At 39.6% G+C, this 19,338-nt stretch overlaps 1 protein-coding gene across 1 annotated transcript in view; it reads right to left on the reverse strand.

Moving 5' to 3' along the window:
• Positions 1-19,338, reverse strand: part of COL25A1 (collagen type XXV alpha 1 chain) — a 427,499-nt gene that overhangs the window by 95,152 nt on the left and 313,009 nt on the right. Inside the window, exons 11-12 of the mRNA XM_075127572.1 lie at positions 12,077-12,103; positions 9,146-9,190 (exon numbers count right to left, since the gene is read on the reverse strand). Coding sequence (XP_074983673.1) covers positions 9,146-9,190; positions 12,077-12,103 — 72 coding nt within the window. The remainder of the gene's footprint in view (positions 1-9,145; positions 9,191-12,076; positions 12,104-19,338) is intronic.

Consider the following 19,338-nt stretch of genomic DNA (forward strand, 5'->3'; position numbering starts at 1 on the left):
TTCTGGGCATGTAGCCGCCATCAACGCTAAGTGGAGTTCTGCACATTAACTCCAAGTGCACTGATGGGACAATATGCACAATAATGCAAAATCAGCAGCAACATGCTAACAAGTTAAGCAGCCTTCACTATTGCTATAGAGATCACAGGATTGCCACTGTTAAAGATAACTGTTGTTTCAGTAAGCTGTGATGCCAATGCGTAACACAGAAACATCATTATATTACATTATCGCTAAGGATGGGTGAACCATTCTGAATAACACCACCTACCACCCAGAACTTCTGATAATTTCTAGAACTCACAGTAGTGTGAGGACACAAACACAAAGAACGAAGCTTTATGCAGCAACTAAAGAACCCCCTAACCAGGAAGTTCCTACATGCATTAAGCTCCCTGCTGCAACACATCCTGGTCTTCTCTGGTTACTGTGAAAGACCAGGAACTCTATAATCACTTCACATCTCCCTTTCTCTTTCATTAAATATTACAACTTAAATTATAAACCAATGTACAACAAGAAAAGGAGTACTAGTGGCACGTTAGAGACTAACCAATTTATTTGAGCATAAGCTTTCGTGAGCTAGAGCTCACTTCATCGGATGCATTCAGTGGAACAGTTCAAAATAAACTTCAATTTTCTTAAAACTATTTACACTACTATGTCCCCTTATCAACTGCATTAAAATAGTCCAGAGTAGTATTCTAAGCATTTCAGGGGCTCTGATCAGTCTTCCAGACCATGTTGTCAGTTCTGTTGAGTTTATGCATGGAGTTTCCTGTCGAGGAGGCTCACTTCCTGATAGAATATCTGTAGGACCCAGATCCTCTCTTTGTTGTGTTGCAAAATATTGAAGATGAACCCGATTCCTCTGAAGAGTCCTTTAGGAGTCTTCACTAGGTGGGATCGGGGAGTTTCTGCCAAATTGGGAACAGCTCCAAGTGTCTGGGAGCTTTTGAGATAAGCACTACCTGAACTGAGACGAGGGAACAAAGTTTGTCTTCTGTGCTGAATAATGAAGTTTTTTTGTTGCAGAATTTTTATTCCAGCATCCTGTTTTCAAAATTCCTTCAGGTCAGTCCTTAGTCACCCTGACATCAGAAGTTTTACCAGAGATAGTCCAGACACGAGGCATATTGACTGATATGCCAGGAGTCTTCTGTTATGAATCCACTGATTTTTGAAGAAGTCTTTTTAAAGTCTACACTGTTTCTCCCCTTCCCAGTAGCTCTGGGAATAAAGGGGACTACTACAATGAGGTTCAAAATCAAAATCCTGTGCAAATGCTAGCAGTATTTCATAGGTAAATTAAGGCCCATTATCAAATATGAAGACTTTAGGAACTCCATGTCTTGCAAATGCTGACTTTAGTTTCTGGATGACCTGTGCTGATGAAGCGTGTGTAAGTATGTCCAAGTGAATACATCTGGAGAACTACAATAATGTGTGCGAGTCCTTTCCAGAAAACAAATCTGTGGCTACCTGCTCCCAAGGTCTGTCAGGTAGCTTTGTAGAGAGTAATGGTTCTGGCAATTTTTTTTTTTTACTTGTTATAAAAGCCCTCTACTAAGCTCTGAATTTGCCTACTCAGACAGGGCCACCACATGGATTGTTGTGCTCATGCCCTGCACTTGTTTATGCTTTGGTGTCTCTCATGGATTTTGGAGAGCATCTCTTTCTGAAGTACCATCGGGATCAGAATGAACCGTCCTTTCAGAAACATCAGTCATGTGAAGGTCATTTAGATTCTGCCAATATTGTAGTAGGTCTGGTGGAATTTGGCTCCAGAACTTTGGCAAAGTTGAGTCAGTTTCTGGTAACTCCTATCCTTTAGCTGTTCATCTCCAATTTGTTGAAGTCAGCTGGCAGATGCTGGAATTGCTTCCAGAAAAAGGACAATGTAGACTTTGACATCTTTCTCTAAAGCTTTTTCTTCCATTTGTGGCTGCTCAACTGGGGATCTAGAAAGTGTCTGCTGCTATGAGTGCTTTCCCTGCTATATGTTCAATGTAGAAAGCAGCCATAGTCAAAATCTTTGAATCCTAGGCGGAAAGTCATCCAATGGTTTTGAACATCATAATGCCACTAAAGGCTTTTGGTCTGTTTTAATACTCAAATGCCAGCCAAACAGATATGCACTGAACTGTTCACAGACAAAAGTGACTACTAGAGTTTCCCTTTTCCACTTGAGGATATTGCTGCTCGCTTTCTGTAAGCCTTCTTGATATGAATGCAACAGCCTCTGGTCTCCTTCTGGGTGGTTTTGTGTGAGCACTGATCCTAAACCATATGAAGATTCATCTGCTGCTGGATATTTTATTGGATATTGTGCAAAAACATGTGGCCATATCAGTAGTTCTTTTATTTTATTAAATGGGTTTTGTTGTGTGCTCCCCCAGATAAATGTATTATGACCATGACGGAGATCTCTTAAGGGTTTTGTTAGATGAACTACATTTGTTAAGAATTCTACAAAATGTTTTATCATGCCCAGGAATCTTCCTACAGCAAAAATGTCTTTGGATTAAGGTAAGATGAGTAATGCCTTCGGTTTGTCTGAATCCAGCTGCATTCCCTGTTTACTAATTGTGTGTTCAACAAATTTTGTGTGTTCCTTTTTCCAAATTCACATTTCCCATTCAGAGAGAGGCCAGCTTGTTGGCAGCATCTCAAAACTTCATGTAGTCACTTTTCATGTTCATTTTTATCTCTGCCATACACCAGCACCTCATCTGCATGGCAAAGGATGCCAGGCAGACCTGACACAATCTGAAAGATTCTCTTTTGGAAATGTTCTGGTCCTGAAGATATGCTGAATGGAAGACAATTAAAACAAGGGCTTCCAAACAGCATCATGAATGTCATTAATAGTATAGGTTCTTTAGCAAGGAGGATTTGCCAGAAGCCTGCTGTAGTACCAATCTTTGAGAAGACTTTGGCTTCTGATAACTGAACTAATGTCTGGACAACTGCGAGAAGCATGTGTCTTTCTCTGCACATGCTTTTATTAAGTTGTGTTAGGTCCACACAAATTCAGATTTTGCCCTTGGACTTTGATACTACATACTATGGAGACATTGCATAATACCCCAAATATATCTTAGAATTGTTTTGATATCCTGTAAGCTGTGGGAAAGACATGCAAAGGAACCAAAGGGAGTTGAAAGCCTGTTTCACCTTGCAGGTACTGTGTGCCCTGCAGGACTGGGATCTAAAATCAGGACTGTTCAGCAAAAATTGAGGTGGGTGGCTAACCTAACTTTTGCTGTATGTCTTGAATTTAAAAGAAAAAGGACCAAAAGGGTAAAAAAGCAAGAAAAAAAGCAGCCTCTTTCATGTCAGCATAGTTTTGGTGTGATGAGTACCTCTTGGTATAGCATCTGGTTGATTTTTCCCTGCCCCTGAGAGGAAAGGTTTGTCAGTGCTGCTATATTTTTCAGTCACTAGAATGTAATTAATTTTAAGGAAGAGGAAATACAAGAGGCCCCCAAAACCTAATCCAGGCTAATTTTCCTGTAAAATACATGAACGAGGACAGGGGGAAAAAGTGGTTTCTCAGACATGTTACTGTGATTTTCATTTCAAGCAAGGGTTGAATTACCTCCTTTCAACTTGCTTTTCGTCCCCCCCCCCCCCCCCAAAGGAACTTAAAATTGTTTGTTTAAGGCCTGGAAATCTCTTCTGGCCCACTCACCAGGTGAAATTAAGTGAAAAGACTCTTCAACAAGGCTCAGCTGGCCCACAAACTCGTCTGAGAATTTGTGAATTATACTCAATGATGTTTCCTTTCTTTGTATTTCTTCTTTTAATAAACTGCACTTCATACAACATGGTTTTTATACCTGCAAAAAATACTTTAAAGAAAATCTTTTAAAATATGTATCCTGTGTAATAAATAGTACTGGAAGAGAAATGTATATGCACAAGAGTAATAATAAATAAGCAATCAAAAGGGTAATAATAAATCTGCACACCCTCAGTCTCTAAATCTACTAGCATATGTAAAAGAAGGAAATTTTTTTCCAGGTTTGCCAAATTGCTATCTGGTAACTTGGTCAAACTACTGAAGCAATTTAAAGTGGAATGATCGACACTGACCACACATTTTGCTTTCAATACATCCTTTTCAAAAAAAATTCCCAAGTAATGTATAAATAAAAATAGGGGTCTAACATATGTAGGCGGTGAAGAGGGGAGGATTTATGTACTGTAAGAAAGTCCCATTTAAAGCTAATGAGAATTACACAGCTCAAGTAAATCTCCAATTCGCTCATGGGAAAGTGAATTCCTTCAGGCCAAATATACTGCAGTCCTTACTGAGACAAAACTCCCATTGACTTCAAAAGTCCTTCTGACTTGTTGGAGACAACAGGAGTTCTGCCTGAGTAAAGCCCACATAAGGAATAACTGATTTGAGTCATATCCTTGTACTATCTAAACTTTTCAAGAATCCTTTTGTAGCCAGTTTAATATTAGTGATACAGGGATACACTGTGTAAGTGCAAGAACTCTTCTACTTTCCCTTGAGTCCCCACATAGGCCAGGCACAATCCTGCACCTTGTGTTCCCAGTGCACGCCGATGGGGCAGGCTTGTGCTACTGTGAGCGCTTGATTCTGCAAAGCGGGTGGAGAGGAGTGGGGTTAGAGCCCCGCTATCTCTCTGGACTAGCCAGGAGAGCACCAGTGGCACAGGGTGCCCACTGTGTTTTGTGAAAAGGAAGAGAAGGCCGGAGTGGGGTTAGAGCCCCGCTATCTCTCTGGACTAGCCAGGAGAGCACCAGTGGCACAGGGTGCCCACTGTGTTTTGTGAAAAGGAAGAGAAGGCCCTGATCAGAGCTACATCCTCTCACTGCTCCAAGAGCTGTTGTGCCTGTCTACATTGCTATGTAGCCCGGGCCGGACCTATTGGTCATAAGCAGTATCCGTTTTCCATATTCCACTATTCCAATTAAAGGACGGATGAAGAAAAAAAGGAAGAATATAGAAAAACCTTCTATGACTGAGATTGCTTCGCTGCACATTAAACGGCTCGCATTAAAAGAAAAAGTAACTTCACTGCGGACTTTCAGTTGCTGGGGGTGTTGCTACGGCTAACGGCAACCTTACAAAATTTCCTCAAGGTGAGTGATTATTTCTGAAGGGGGAGTAAAACTGAGGAAAGCATTTGAGCACATGCTTAACTTTAAGTCAGCGGGCCTTAAGTGCATGCTTAAAATTAAGTACATGCTTAAGTGCTTTCCTGAACAGAGATACTTTCCTGAATTGGATCCTAAGAAAGAAAATATTAACCCCGTCAATGCCCCTTGCATTCTAGTCCAATACATCATTAGACGGAGGGAGTTCACTCATTAAAAGGCTATCATGGCTCTAAGGCTTTTCTAAACCTTTTACCCATATGTCTTCAAGGGAGATGATTTGCATCACATATTTGAGCCTGGTTCAATATTCTGCAAATCACAGTAAATCCATAAGAACGCTGCCAGAATCACCAGCCAGCATCCCACAACAAACTCTAACTTTAATTCATGAAGACTAGCTTCTTCAGCATAAACATTCATTTCTCAAAGGAGTCTATCTCTAGTTTGAGACTACAGAGGAAGAGAAGCCTACAATGGACAATGGAAAAATTAAGCCAGACACTGAAGTTATTATTCCAGTCTTTTTCAACAGTATCTCCTGCATAAAATATGGGTTTGCATGCTATCTGAAAGATTTAACCTTTTGGCACCAAAATCTGAGCACAGGGATCCACTTGCACAGCTCACTGGCAGGAACAAACCTTATACTGCATGGTGTATTGTACAGTATATTATACGCCTCTTCATATATTATACAATGTTATTTTAATTTAGCTTTTCAATATTTTTTTTTCATTTATTCGCAAACAAATGGAATTTATTAGTCATTTACTGAAAGGAATTGCAGCATGCCACCTTTGTCACATTTGTGCTACATTAAAGTAATTCATTTTCTTTCACAATAAAATATTACATGTCGTCAAGGGCTGTGAAAAACAACTGTAGTATAATGAAAAGAATTTTGTCTACATTTTTATTTTAGATCTCTATAGCTTTGCTCTAGGATTTAGTTTCTTAGTTTAGTAATGTGCACATTCTTTCTTCCAGGCCAAAAGTAAAGCGTTCAACCTGAATGAAAATGTGATGACGCCTTTATAGGAAATGTATAACCATTTAAAAGTGTCTTCAAGTTATACAGAGGAAAATGTTTGAAAATGCCACAACTACTGAAGGAAATCAGAACATAAAACTATAAACAGAAACTGTTAGGTTCTATCTTTGAAGCACAATTTAAATTTGATGAGTAGCATATAAAGAACTGTAACATTTTTTCCTTTTTTTCCTATGGAAACTCCATATTTATTTTTTCCTTTGTAAAGTATGAATACCATGCCGTATACGTATCTTTCAGAAGGTAGATGTACAAATTGTGAGACCATAGAATCATTTATTCGTACCCGCAGTGAAAGTCCACATTGGTCTTTCCAATGTATTATCTTAAAAAAAAATATTGACCACAATCCGGCAAATCCTAACTCGTATGAGTAGTCCAATTGAAATCAATGCATCTACTCATGTGAGTAAAAACTATTTGCTTGAGTAAATTTGTGTCCTCAAGCCCCTAAAAATAATCTTTTTTATAAGAAGTGAATCATCAATCCAATATAGTTCAATTTGCCTGGAATTAATCTTGTCCTTCCTTTACAAGTAAGTAGGCCAAGTTTTCAAAGATGATGTTACTAATTTTGCACCCACACTTTGGTGGACACACCAGATAACGTTTAGGAGGTAGACTACATGGTCACAAACCCGATTTGAACATACAAATAATGCACTGGTAATTAGCGTCTACACTCTACTGTTTTTGCCCATAAGTGATTGTGCCTGCAGAATCGTTCTCTCAACTAAGTACAGTCACAAAAAAGCAGATGCAAAATCTGAGACCCCATGAAAAATTTGGCTGGTGATATTTTAACATATCTTAGATCTCACATATGCTGATTCCAAAATATTTTCTCCTTTGCTGTCTTACAACAGACAACGCTATTTTTTTTTTGTCTTCCTCGGATATTATGGCAAAATTAGGTTCATGTTTTACTAGCAATAAAATGAAATGACTATTAAATGTTAACTATTATAATCAAATTATACAGATCCAGAACTGCAAATTATAATGTTAAATGCTGTACATTTTTTTTGTTAAGAAAAACTCAATTCAAAATAAACGATCAAACACTTTGGAGTTATGCTTTAAGGTTTTTTTTGTATGCATATCACCATCTTTATATACAATGGTTTGTCATCCGAACACAGTGAATCAATTATATTTTTTTTCCCTTTTGGTATTCCCTGCAAGTGTTTTTGAAGTTTGGTAGGAAAGTAAGTGTTCATGAGAAAAACAGATGCATAGTACTGTCTAGAGCTGGGCCAGGCATATTATGTAAACTTCCCCACCCAGCACAGCCAACAGACCTTAGTGCTGATGTGAAACACCCCTGCTGTTTTAGTCAGAGGCCTCTCTTGTAAGCAGAGACCATCAGTCATGCTGAACTGTGAGTCAGTTTGGTGATGGAACTAAAAGATTAGGACTACCAAATTGATTTCACTAGTGACCAAAGATAAATCCCTCCTCCCGTCCCAACTGAATAATTGTTTTGGGGATTATTTTCCTCCCAGATGGATTAGTTTGCATTTTTCCACAGTGAATCGAAGTTTATGTTCCCCCTACATTTCTAATCCATTTTCTTATTCATTATTTATTACTAGTAGCACAACAATGAGCCAGGCACTGTAAAAACAGCAGAGAAGACATGGTCCTTTATAGAAAGGCATTAAGCCATGAGAAAGAAAAAAGAAATTGCAAAAAATCTTTTGTATTTTTCTTTTTTTGTAGATACATTGTGTAAAGTTATACACATCCATCTGACAAACTTCCATTTATCTCTCCCTGAACCTAGCTGCAGAACTTGGCATGATCTATAGAAAGAGCCAAATACAGCCGTGTCTTGTGTATCAGTGAAAGAAGAAGCTTGTTTCTAGGTTCAGATTTCATAGGTGTCTCGCAGGTGGAGGGCATAGCTCACTGGGGGCCTGACCCTCAAAAAACTGAAGCATGAGTCAATTTACTCACATGAGAAGTCCCATTATCTTGAACGGAAGTACTCATGGGAGTAAAATTGCTCTCTGCAGGACTGGCCCAACAAAAAGCTATAAGGTTGTCTTTTTTTCCCTATGTACATAGTAATTTAAGGCTATTTGTTGTCTTAATTTAATTGTAAGGAGACTTTAAAACTACATGTTCTCATAATACCAACAGGACTGTATTCGTTTCAGCTTAAAAGCTTTATCTCGTTCTTTCCATTTAAGGGCCAGATCCCACAATCTTTATTTACTCTTTATTCAAGCAAAACTCCCACATACTTCAATGGAAATTTTGTCTGAATAACATAAATGACTGGGGACTGCAATATTTGGTGATATATAAAATGCAAACCCAAAATAAACCCTCCAACACAAACTTCAATTTAAAACTAACAATAACATTGTACGTATTTACCTCAACATCTATTTTTGCAACAATAGTGTTATCATTTTGAACAGAATCTTTGTCTAGCTATCTTTGCTTACCTAATTTATGTGTATTTTTATAGCCAATCATTGATCCTGTTGTATTTCACGACTTTCCCTGGGAGTTCAGAAAACTAAAATTTCATTGTATGAATTGGGAAATTAAAAATTATTCCTAATGAGACATAGTGACTGAGGATTTGTCTACATAAGGCATTTCCATTTAAGTTATACGAGTGTCTTTTAAAAGCTGATTTAGTTAAACTAAAACAAACCCCTGTGTGAACACTCTTAGCCCAGTTTCACAGTGGCTTGTTTCAGTTTCAATTAAACTTGTCGCCAGTTGCCTTAAGCTAAATCAGAAAAAGTCCCTTAAACAAAAAAAGAGTGTCCACAGTGTCTTTGGCAGCAAGTTAACAAAATCTGTTAAAAAATCACATCTTTGGTTATATCAGTGCAATTCTTTCATGTAGAAAAACTCTGACTGGCTTTAGAAACTCAAGTAAATAGCATTTTCAGCACTGAAAAAGAAGGCGAAAAAGTTTCATATTGAACTCACCATATGTCCATCTATTCCTGGAACACCAGGCACTCCAACAGAACCCTGGTGGGAACCATAGACTTGGGTTTAGCAAGTTTAACAGACAAACAAATCATAAAACATGTCAGCTCTAAACCCAATACTTAAAGAATTATGTTGAACACATGCTTGCCATGAGTGCAAAATGTTTTTAAAAATAATCATTGTTGATGGTAAGAGCTCTTCCCACTTGACCTTCTGCACTAATCAGAAGTGTCCTAGTGTTATAATTATTGCATACTTGATGTCCTACTTCGTTAACCAAGTTTCAAATGGCTGATTATATTGTGATGTTCTGAAACCTTCAGTACAAACTAAAGAATTATAATTCAATTCCACTGACCACTCTGCATGAATTTGGAAGACAGAGCCTCCTAAATCTAGTGTTTGGATCTCTGTGATTAAAAATATTCATATCAGGAACTATGCTTTAAAGCTACCAACTGGTAACACTGACCAATCTTTAGTACTTTTAAGGGATAAGCTGGAATAATTCTGTCTGGCACTGCTTAGTTTTAGTTACTACAATCAAAACATTAAAAACCACTATAGATCAAACAAGAAGCAGACGTGAAGAAAGAATTAAAAAGAAATCGGCAATGAAATGTAACATTTGAGGGATCTTTTTTTATAAAGCCTTAGAACAAATGTAAACTTCTTTATGATGCATTGTCTTTTTGTACTAACTTGTGCAACTGTCATTATGAATTTTCAGTGACAATTCAGAAGGTGAGGAAAGCAGCAGTACAGTATGTGCTGACATAGCGGGTTTTTTTTTTAAACAGTAAGTTTCAGTGAAAAAGTACATTGAAACCATCAATTTATCTTTCATTTATAAACACATCCTCAGCTTAGCTCACAAGCATCTGAGCCTCTTTATACAGGCTAGTTTGTTCTAAAGAGAAGGGGATTGCCAGTGGTGGGGTGTATTGTTGTCCAGGACTCTTTCAAACAAATCTAGAGCCTCCTGTAAAGCCATTCATTTGGGTCCACTTTCTGCAAGACCAAAGAATCAGTGGGGGACCCTCTCCCCTCCATCCAGTTATGCACACCAGTTAGAAAGTTCAGTCCAGTGGGAGAAGTCCGGGGACATAGAAGTCATTAGGGAATGTGTCCAATATTGATGCCTGCATTTGTGGATGGATTGGGTTAGGAGAATAATGGATGGAAAATTGCTGCTAAATAGGAAAAGGAGGAAATGTGTCATGTGTCCCAGAATGGGCCACAGTAAAGGGAGACATCCTGAACTCTCAGAAGGCTCCAGCTCTTGTCTCCATAGAGCTGTGAGTCATTCAGAAATTGTTTGTATTCCATACAACGTGGCACTGTAACCTTAGCAAGAGATATCAAATGAGCATTTCACCCTTTTCCCTGCTGGAGGGATGTGGGGAGGCCTTCAGGACCTGGAGGCCCCCGAAGGATGCAGACTTGGTAGCATTGTCTGTACCAGCCCTGTTGTTGCTTGATGCAAGCAGCCCATGAATGCTAATCAGGAATAGGGGGCATTAGTGAACAGTCACATATTCTTGTTCTTCCTCCCAAAAAACAGAGGGCAACACACAGGCTCAGAAGGGAGGTAAGCCATCAGGCTCTTGATAAACTGTTTTTTTTAGTATGGACTGTTCCCTTATTGATATCTGCTGATTTTTCTTATAAGATGCTGACATGCATAAATAAAACAGGTTTAAAATTAGCATATGCTTAATCATGCAAAAGGATCTCAGATTTTCTAATATCCAAAAAAAAAAAAAAAGAAAGAAAGGCTTTGCTGATGTTAAGCATGCTATTAAAGTACCTCCCAAGTCTGAAGGAGTAGTTTTAAAATGGCAACATGGGGACTAGGGCAGCTTTACAATTTCACACACTGTCTATCAGAGGTTATATTGCTAAGCATACAACGCTCCTCTCCTTAGTCCTAGGGCTTGATCCTGCTCCTATTTATGTCAGTGGGAAAACTCCCATTGACTTGAATGGTGCAGGATCAAGCCGTTACATCTTCATAGCTTTTACCTTCTTTTGTTTGAAATGTTTTGTTTTAACCAATGCCAAACAACCCAGATTTCAAAGAATGCTGTGCCTGTGACAGTCTCAGGGACAGAAAAATAGGGGATAATATCATTCCCACCTCTGAAGGATAATTATTCTTTTAGGTTTTCTCTAGATAATTTTAAATCATTAAATGAATTTTCTTAAACATCTTTGACAATATTGTTTATCTTCTGAAATCACTTTTCAAACAATTTGGCCTTCATGATAATTGGGTCACACACTGGCAAAGTGCAGCCTACTAGTTTTTATTACCGATATATTTAGTATTGTTCTGATGGTTCAATCCCATAAATCCTTGGTTCATTCCATCAAACTGCAGCAGTCAGTCCTAATGAGTGTAAATAATGCTGAAAGCATTCACAGGAAGTCAGTTGTCAGGTTACCATAGAAATAGGAAGACACCGGCAGGCCACCTGAATACAGCCAACCAAACACCATTTATCAGCAACACCTACATCCTTTATTTCTTCTGGTCACTTTTTTGGTCATATGGCACTGATCTACTTGAGTAAAGACATGCATTCAATTTGAAACTTTATCCCCCACCTTTTACAGTGTTTCAAGTTTGGTTTCATAGTTATACAGTACTTGAATAAAGAAAATTATAGTGCCCTTTTAACCTGCAAGTTCAGCAGACAGATTGAAAACAGTCTGCTCTGCATTGCTTGAATTTCCTATAATGGGCAAAATTAGAAATCCTGTGTCTCACATTATGTAGTTGTATTTTCGGAAAACAAAATTCACAGACTAAACTAACTGCTTCAATGTGGTGTACAGTAGCTAATTCCATTCACCTCTCCTGCTTGCAATTTGGCACTAGGAAGTATAATCACTTTCACAGTATTGTTGTTTATACTATACCTTTTGTCCTGGAGGTCCCTGAGGCCCCTGAAAAGGGAAAATAATTTAATTAGCATAATAATGTAGCCAATTTAAGCTTAAATGACCAATTAAAAATGCCCTATTGTGTAAGCATTCTTATGCTGGACTGAAACCAGCTGATGTTTTGGACATCAAGGAAAAGTAAAACTTTCTGCTGGAAATGTACAATGGATCTTTTCTCCTCTTTTTTGGAACAGCATTAACTACACACTGAAAAATTCAGATTTCCCTCCTTTTTTAATCTTTTATATTCCATTCTGTCTGTTTCTTCTTATAGATGCAAATGTGTCAGCATTTAGAAAGCTAAGGCCTTTCTGCTTCTAATACCAGCTAAGAAACAGGTGTGCTTCCACAGTGAAATACCTACATTACATATTCGCTTGCCAACATAAAGAAAAGATTTAAGCAATGAACATTTTTGGGAATAAAAGATAAATAAACTCCCCCTCCCCTGCAACACACACCTCTCTAAGTCTAGGACTAAGCAAATCTGCATAGCATTTTACAGTGCTTTTACAGTGCTTTTATTCTTCAACGCAGTTTAAAAACATTAACCAATTATTCTTAACACCACCCTTGAGAGATAGGGAAGCATTATTATCCCTATTTTACAGATGATCAGAGAGGTTAATGGGCTGTTGTCTTAAAAAAGCACTTAAACATCTGCTTAACATTAAGCATGTGCTCATGTCTTGTTGATTTTAATGGGACTTCAATGGCCTGGATTCTCCACTTCACCCAAATGGAGCTTGGCTGCAGAGGAGAGGCATCAGGGAAATCATGCAGCTCCTCGATCCACGTCAGTTGGTCCTGGAGGAAGTCAGATCAGCTCCAACACAAGTCCTTCCTGTATCCCTCTTCCTAGGCAATGGCCAAGGGAAGGTGGGGAAGCTGTTGCAGAAGCTGGTTCTGTCACCCCTGGAGAGATCCACAACGCAGGGGAAATTCTTTACTAGTCAGGTATGTCAATTGTCTGTGCTGCCTGAGTGACACAAAGCGAACAGAAGAGAACACAAAATCCAGCCCTTTGTGACTTGCCCCAAGTCAAAGAGGGGAGCGATACCAGAGCTGTAGTTGTTTAGACACTCAGCTTGCACAATGAAAATGCTGCTCTGAAATATAGGGATGGATTTTGCTTTATGGCATATGCTGTGAAAGCAGGGCAGAGGTTGCTAAGGGACACAATGCCTCCTGGAGTTTCCTGGCACACAGTGGAAGAACAGCCATTACAACATTAATCAAGAGGGTGAAGTGTGATCTTCACCCCATTGCTGGCCAGTGGAGATAGAGGCAATGGGAATGTCCAGGGTGCAGAATGTGTTCTGTTCAACACTCTCTCCCTGACACAATAACCTTCTGCACTTTTCAGCTGTTCATCCCCTGAGGTGTTGGATGACACACCACAGCCACCACCCTTGCTAGCATGGATGAGTTCCAACGGTGGTGAATTATGGGTCCTAGAATTGCCAATACGGATGGAGTTATGTAGGTTTCATATTTGGATTTATGTGACTAACTTTGGGTGTCCAAGTTTGAAAAATTTAGGTTAGTGCCTTTGTCATGCAGGAGAGTGGTCTGATAGAGCCCTAAATGTTTAAGCATCAAACAGAAATAGAATGTTCTCCAGTTTCACCATAAAAAATCCTATCACCTTCAGGCACTAATTCCCTGGACTAATTCATTCCTGGATTGGATTTCTCATGAATAAGGATAGCTCATTATTTAGGTTCCAATCCTGCCCCACTGAAGATTATGTGGGTTTTGTCATTGGCATCAATGGGAGCAGGATTAGGGCCTGATTGTGCAATATTCTGAGCATCCTCCTTTCTGTTGACTTCAGTGCCTGATCTTCAGAGATGCGGAAAGCCACTTGTGAGGTGCTGAGTGCTTTCAGCTTCCAATCTTCAGTGGGAATTGAATGTGCTCAGCACTGGGAAGAATCAGGACAGTGGCTGGAACTGCTGTCTGGTTTACTAGGCTGGAGGACAAGTCCTTCCAGGCCACAGAATTCAAGAAACTGTAGAATAAGTCAGCTCTTATTTCCATTAAGTGGTTGGCGCTTGGTAAGAAAGTCTGTTGGTGGCTGAGGGGGGGGTGTGTGTGTGGCGGGGGAGGGGGGAATGCTGGATGTGGGAATAAAAGAATGCATGTTTCTTGATTGTTAATTGTGGGTGGCACTGAAGTGCAAGAAATTTCAAGGTGAAGTTGAAAAAATACCAGGATGTTGATAGCATGTGTGTCCTGTTGAGTGCAGTACATTGGGTAAGCAGTCAGGGGCATAAAAACATACAGTGATAATTTACAAGGTGTATTTTTCTCTCTCTCCCCCCAATGGAAAAAAAGAGAGAAAGCTTCTTCTAGAGCCAGTCACCACGACACCCATTAATTTAGAAACACTCAGCTGAATCCCCCACCCGTATCAGATTCCCCTTGTGCTACCTGCAGCAATGCTGCAACTTTCCACACAGCTGTGCTGGTGAGCAAAAGGGCTCCTTGCATTTCTCCTGTATCAAGCATACTTGGTAATTGTTAGCATCCTCTAATAACTGGGATCAAGTAACTCAAATAGTGAGGTGTACTGTGGGTGGTAACATCATCCCATTACTCCTAATACCTGATAAAAAAAGGATAAACTGTGGAATGGTCGGAGCACACCATATTTTTTCCAGTTTGAGCATTATTATTATTGTTTATATAATGACTGTGATGTGTGAGGCACTTTACATACCAAGTAAAAGTCCTGGTCCCTGCCCTGAAGAAATACAGTTACAATGTAGGGCTCTTAACCATTCTATTGAGGCCAATGGCAATTTTGCACTGACTTCGGTGCATTGGAGCCATGGCGCTACCTTCCTCTCTACTGGTCAGCAGAGCTGCCTGACCACAGAAAGGAGCACACATTGCAGTGCACCCCGTTAGGGGCACAGCAATTGCCACTCCAAGCATACTGGACCTCTCACTCAGACAGTACAGCTGTAATGCAGGAGCGTGGTCTGAAGGTCTGATAGAGCCCTAAATGCTTAAGCATCAGTCTAGCGGCAGGCAGCACCAGAGCAGGCATTAGCTAGACCGAAGACCTGAATTTTGATTAGGGATCTGAAAAAGGATAGTAAGGTCACTTGGTGGACAAGGCGAGGGAGACTAATCCAGGTACATGGGGTGAAGTGGAATAGGCCATCAAAAACAGTGTTACATTAACCATGCCATCAAAAATAGCACCCCCTATAAACCTTGAGACATGCAGGATAGTGCCTCAGACACCTCCAAAATGAAAACAATAGTATCATAACAATGAGTTCTTTAAAGGAAGCCTTTACCAAGAACCCTTAGTCCAGATTGTAAGGGTGAAAAACAATTTTGGATGACAGCTTAAAAAATCCCTGGTACTGTTATAGCAAGGGTTAGGCATGAGATCTCTGGCAAAATTTGCCTTCCCCCAACTGTGCTCCTGTTCTTTGCTGACCTCCATCACAAATGTGGCTGTATTTCAGTGGTGCTCTATGTCTATACTTTTTGAAGTGGTATCTCTCTATGTTTCTTCTAAGGTATCTCTCACTGAAGAGCCAGTTGGGATCCTTCAGCGGAAAGTGACTATTTAAACAGAAGTTAATATCATTAATATATTATTGCTATCTCCGAGAATAAACTGTGAAATGGGAGTTTATTAATTATATATGGGACATTTCTGTGTCTAGTGCCAGAGGCTTCTAGTCTGCTGAAAAGTGATATAATCTGTGACCCTGTGGCTGTGGCAAACCAGGCATTTTCCCTAGAATTTCCCCACCATCGCCACCACCACTCCAGCTCCACCAGGGGCAGTAGTAATTGGAGTTCTCGTATAGACAGGGCTACAGGCTGCTGTTGGTGGTTTTAAGTACTGCGTCTAATTCCATTGGTGATTTTCACAGTAGAGCTCCTGACATTGCTATCAGATGGAACTGAATTTGTTCGTGGCAATTGAAAGAAATTTTAGGAAGGAAATCGTAGCACAGATAAAGTCTAAATGCATGCAAGCCCAGTGGAAGAGACAGTAAACTACTTCCTAAAGCACTTTCTAAATGGGTTAACAGTTGTGCAAAGAAAACAGTGGATGATATTTTAAAATGAAGTATTTTATGTCATTATTAGTGTTCTCTTTATGGTGCTTAAACCCAAACCTGTATTAAATCAGGTTGGAAATTGTTTTCCTGTCTCTTCCATTGAGCTCTTACACTACTTGAGTCAGAGATTATATCACTCTTCAGCAAGATGGCTGCCTCCAGCACTAAGCTCAGAAATGGCAGTTGTAATTAGAAACTTACCTAGATATTCAGGTTGACAAGTGCTTCTTACCCTGTGAACTTCCAAACTGCTGAGCTCAGTTAAATGGGAGCAGTATTTCTTTGAAGGATTGCCCTGTGGCATTGGGACTGGTGAAGATCTGGCACTCAAAGCTGTGTGGAAACTTTGTGCAGCTGATCCACCGATGATTCCTCCCCCCACCCACCTTCCAGTCATCTCCTAGGTAGAACAATGGAAATGTAGCCATTTATATACCAAAGGAGAGAACTTAGTTAAATACCAAAATTTTAGCATGTTCCGGACTTCCCTTAGATTCTGTTTTTAATGGGTTGTCTACAATTTCTAACAAAGCATGTTGGAAGCCTTCCCTTTTAGAATAATATAGCATTGATACGTGTGTGTGTGTGTGTATATATATATATATATATATATATATTTGCAGTGTTCTTGTAGTCAGCTTGGACCCAGGGTATTAGAGAGACAATTAGAGAGAGGCAATATCTTTTACTAGGCCAACTTCTGTTGGTGAAAGATACAAGATTTTGAGCTACAGAGAGCTGAAGAAGTTGGTCCAATAAAAGGTATTACCTCTCCAACCTTGTCTCTCTCATATGGGTCTCTAAGCACATAAGTAAAAATCTGGTAAAATTTTAATTACCTTTTCTTATTAGGACTGCAATTGGGAGCACTTGCTACCCTACATGATAAACTCCCACTTTTCCCCTGGAATTGGGAGAGGGCTGTGTTGCCCACCTAATGTACTGGACCCCTTTTAGGCCCTGGGATAGCTCCAGAAACATCTACAGAGAGGCTCAGTTTCCACACAGCTCCCTAAGTCTTACTTCCATAGCACGGCTCCCTCAGGAGCCACATTTTGGTCCCTGCTAGTGGCTGCAATGAAACCCTTCTCAGCGGTGCTTTGCAGCCGCACATTCAACCAGGATAATATGTGGGTAGCTATTTACTGAATTTCTGGCTGAACTTGAAGGGCATATGCTGCATGAGCGCCTTCTCCTCTTCCCCATCTCAGTTCTACCTTTCCCCCAAGCCCTGGAGCCTTTGCAGTGTATGGAGACAGGTGAAACACACAGTAGTCTCCTCTAGCGTAAGGCCCAATCTACACTACTTTGCTACTTTCCACGTCGAGCATAGAGTGGCATCTGGCCTACTGTCACTATCGCCATTAGCAGCAGAAAGGATGTTATTGTAGTTAAGGAACAGAGCTTGAGGACAAGTGGCCTACACCTAATTTTTATTTCCACTAATACCGAAGACGTTCATACGGCTTTAGCCAAATCTCCTTTGTGCCTCAGTCCCCTGTGTAAATTGGGATGATAATACTTATCTATTTTACTGACCTGCTGGGAGGCTTGGGCCAAAATTTTCAAACCTGATACCTCAAGTTAGGCTCCTCAATCCATGTTTTGTAACCTAAATTAAAGTGTCCTGGCTCTGAGAAGCATTTGAGCTCCCTGAAATCCCATTAAGTCAATGGGAGCTGCAGGTGCTCAGCACATTTAAAGAGTATGCCACTTTTATTTAAATTCTAACGTGGACTGGGAAGGCTAACCTGAAGCAGTCAGGTTTCAATGCCTTGGCTGTAATGCCTGCACAAAACAGGGAGCTAAAATAATGCTAAAATACAATAAAAATAAAAGTGTAGCTTCTGCTAATCAGAGGCCATCAAAATCTTTGTAAAGCTACTTCTTTAAACAGTATAATATCTTAAGATACCCAGTGAGTAAACATAGCTAATATGTCAGAAGGTAATATAGAGCATTACCAGAGATGAAAGACAGGTTTGGGAATGTCTTCTGGAGGCCTAACCACTGGCACATACGTTCTGAAGACAGACTGGAGGGAGGCTGTAGTTCACAAGAACCTCATATTGCTAATTGTGTATAATTGCAGCGGGGAAGCTAATTGATTGCTCCAGCTGATTATAAGTGTGTTTACAACACATTGCACATGCCTCCATCTGATGCTAGTGAAAAATGGGATATCCTGGGATAAGGTGACCCAACTGGTTTGTGTGACAGTGTGCATGTAAAAGCCAGAAGACTTCTAGATTGGCTTTAATCACTACTTTGTGAATTTAATTGGTCTCTGGACTTCTGTCTCTTTAGGGTTGAGAACAGCAAAGATGAACAAATGGAGGTGTGTCAGATGATTTGATACTTGGGTGTTCTCTGGTTAGTAAACACCTGGAGTAAAATCCTGGCACTACTGAAGTCAATGGTAAAACTATAGACTTCAGTGGGATCAGGATTTTCTTCTGAGCTGCCTTACACAGCCAACTCTTCTATTAAAATGAAAAAGTGGGGGTAAGAACAGAATAATCATTATATTGTCCAAATATTTTTAAGCACAATCTGTTAACTGTGTGTGTTTTAGCAAGTTACAGAACAGGAAAAAGTTTTATAGTGATGAGGAAATATATAAATCTGTCCTGAAAATATTATAATGTAGTTTAAAAGTATCATAGAATCATAGAATATCAGGGTTGGAAGGGACCTCAAGAGGTCATCTAGTCCAACCCCCTAAAAATAAAGTAATTTCAGATTGTAATATTTTAGGAAGAGACATTCAAGGTGTTTTGTATCCAATTTCAAATTACCTAGATGTTTAACGTTCAAGGAAATGTAAGAAATAGGAACTTGGACCATTTTTATTTGTATGATCTGGTGTAGCACAGATGATTTGTTTTACAAGATATCAGATTTCATGGATAGCGAATGTAAATGCCAAATGAGAAAACGTAATGAAAAAATAAAGGAGATGTGAGTGCTTTTGCTTGTTGAGGCATATTTATATTAGATGCTTTTAATGAAGTAAAACATCTCTCAATGGCCATAAATTGTATCAAAGTGTGATACTGTGACTTTGAAAAACTCCTCCGTCACCTGCTTGCATGTTGACGTGATGCTCGAGGTTTCAACCCAGACCAGTAAGTGGCTGTG

This window comes from Caretta caretta, chromosome 4 (genome assembly GCF_965140235.1).
Source record: "Caretta caretta isolate rCarCar2 chromosome 4, rCarCar1.hap1, whole genome shotgun sequence".
Taxonomy (NCBI): domain Eukaryota; kingdom Metazoa; phylum Chordata; order Testudines; family Cheloniidae; genus Caretta; species Caretta caretta.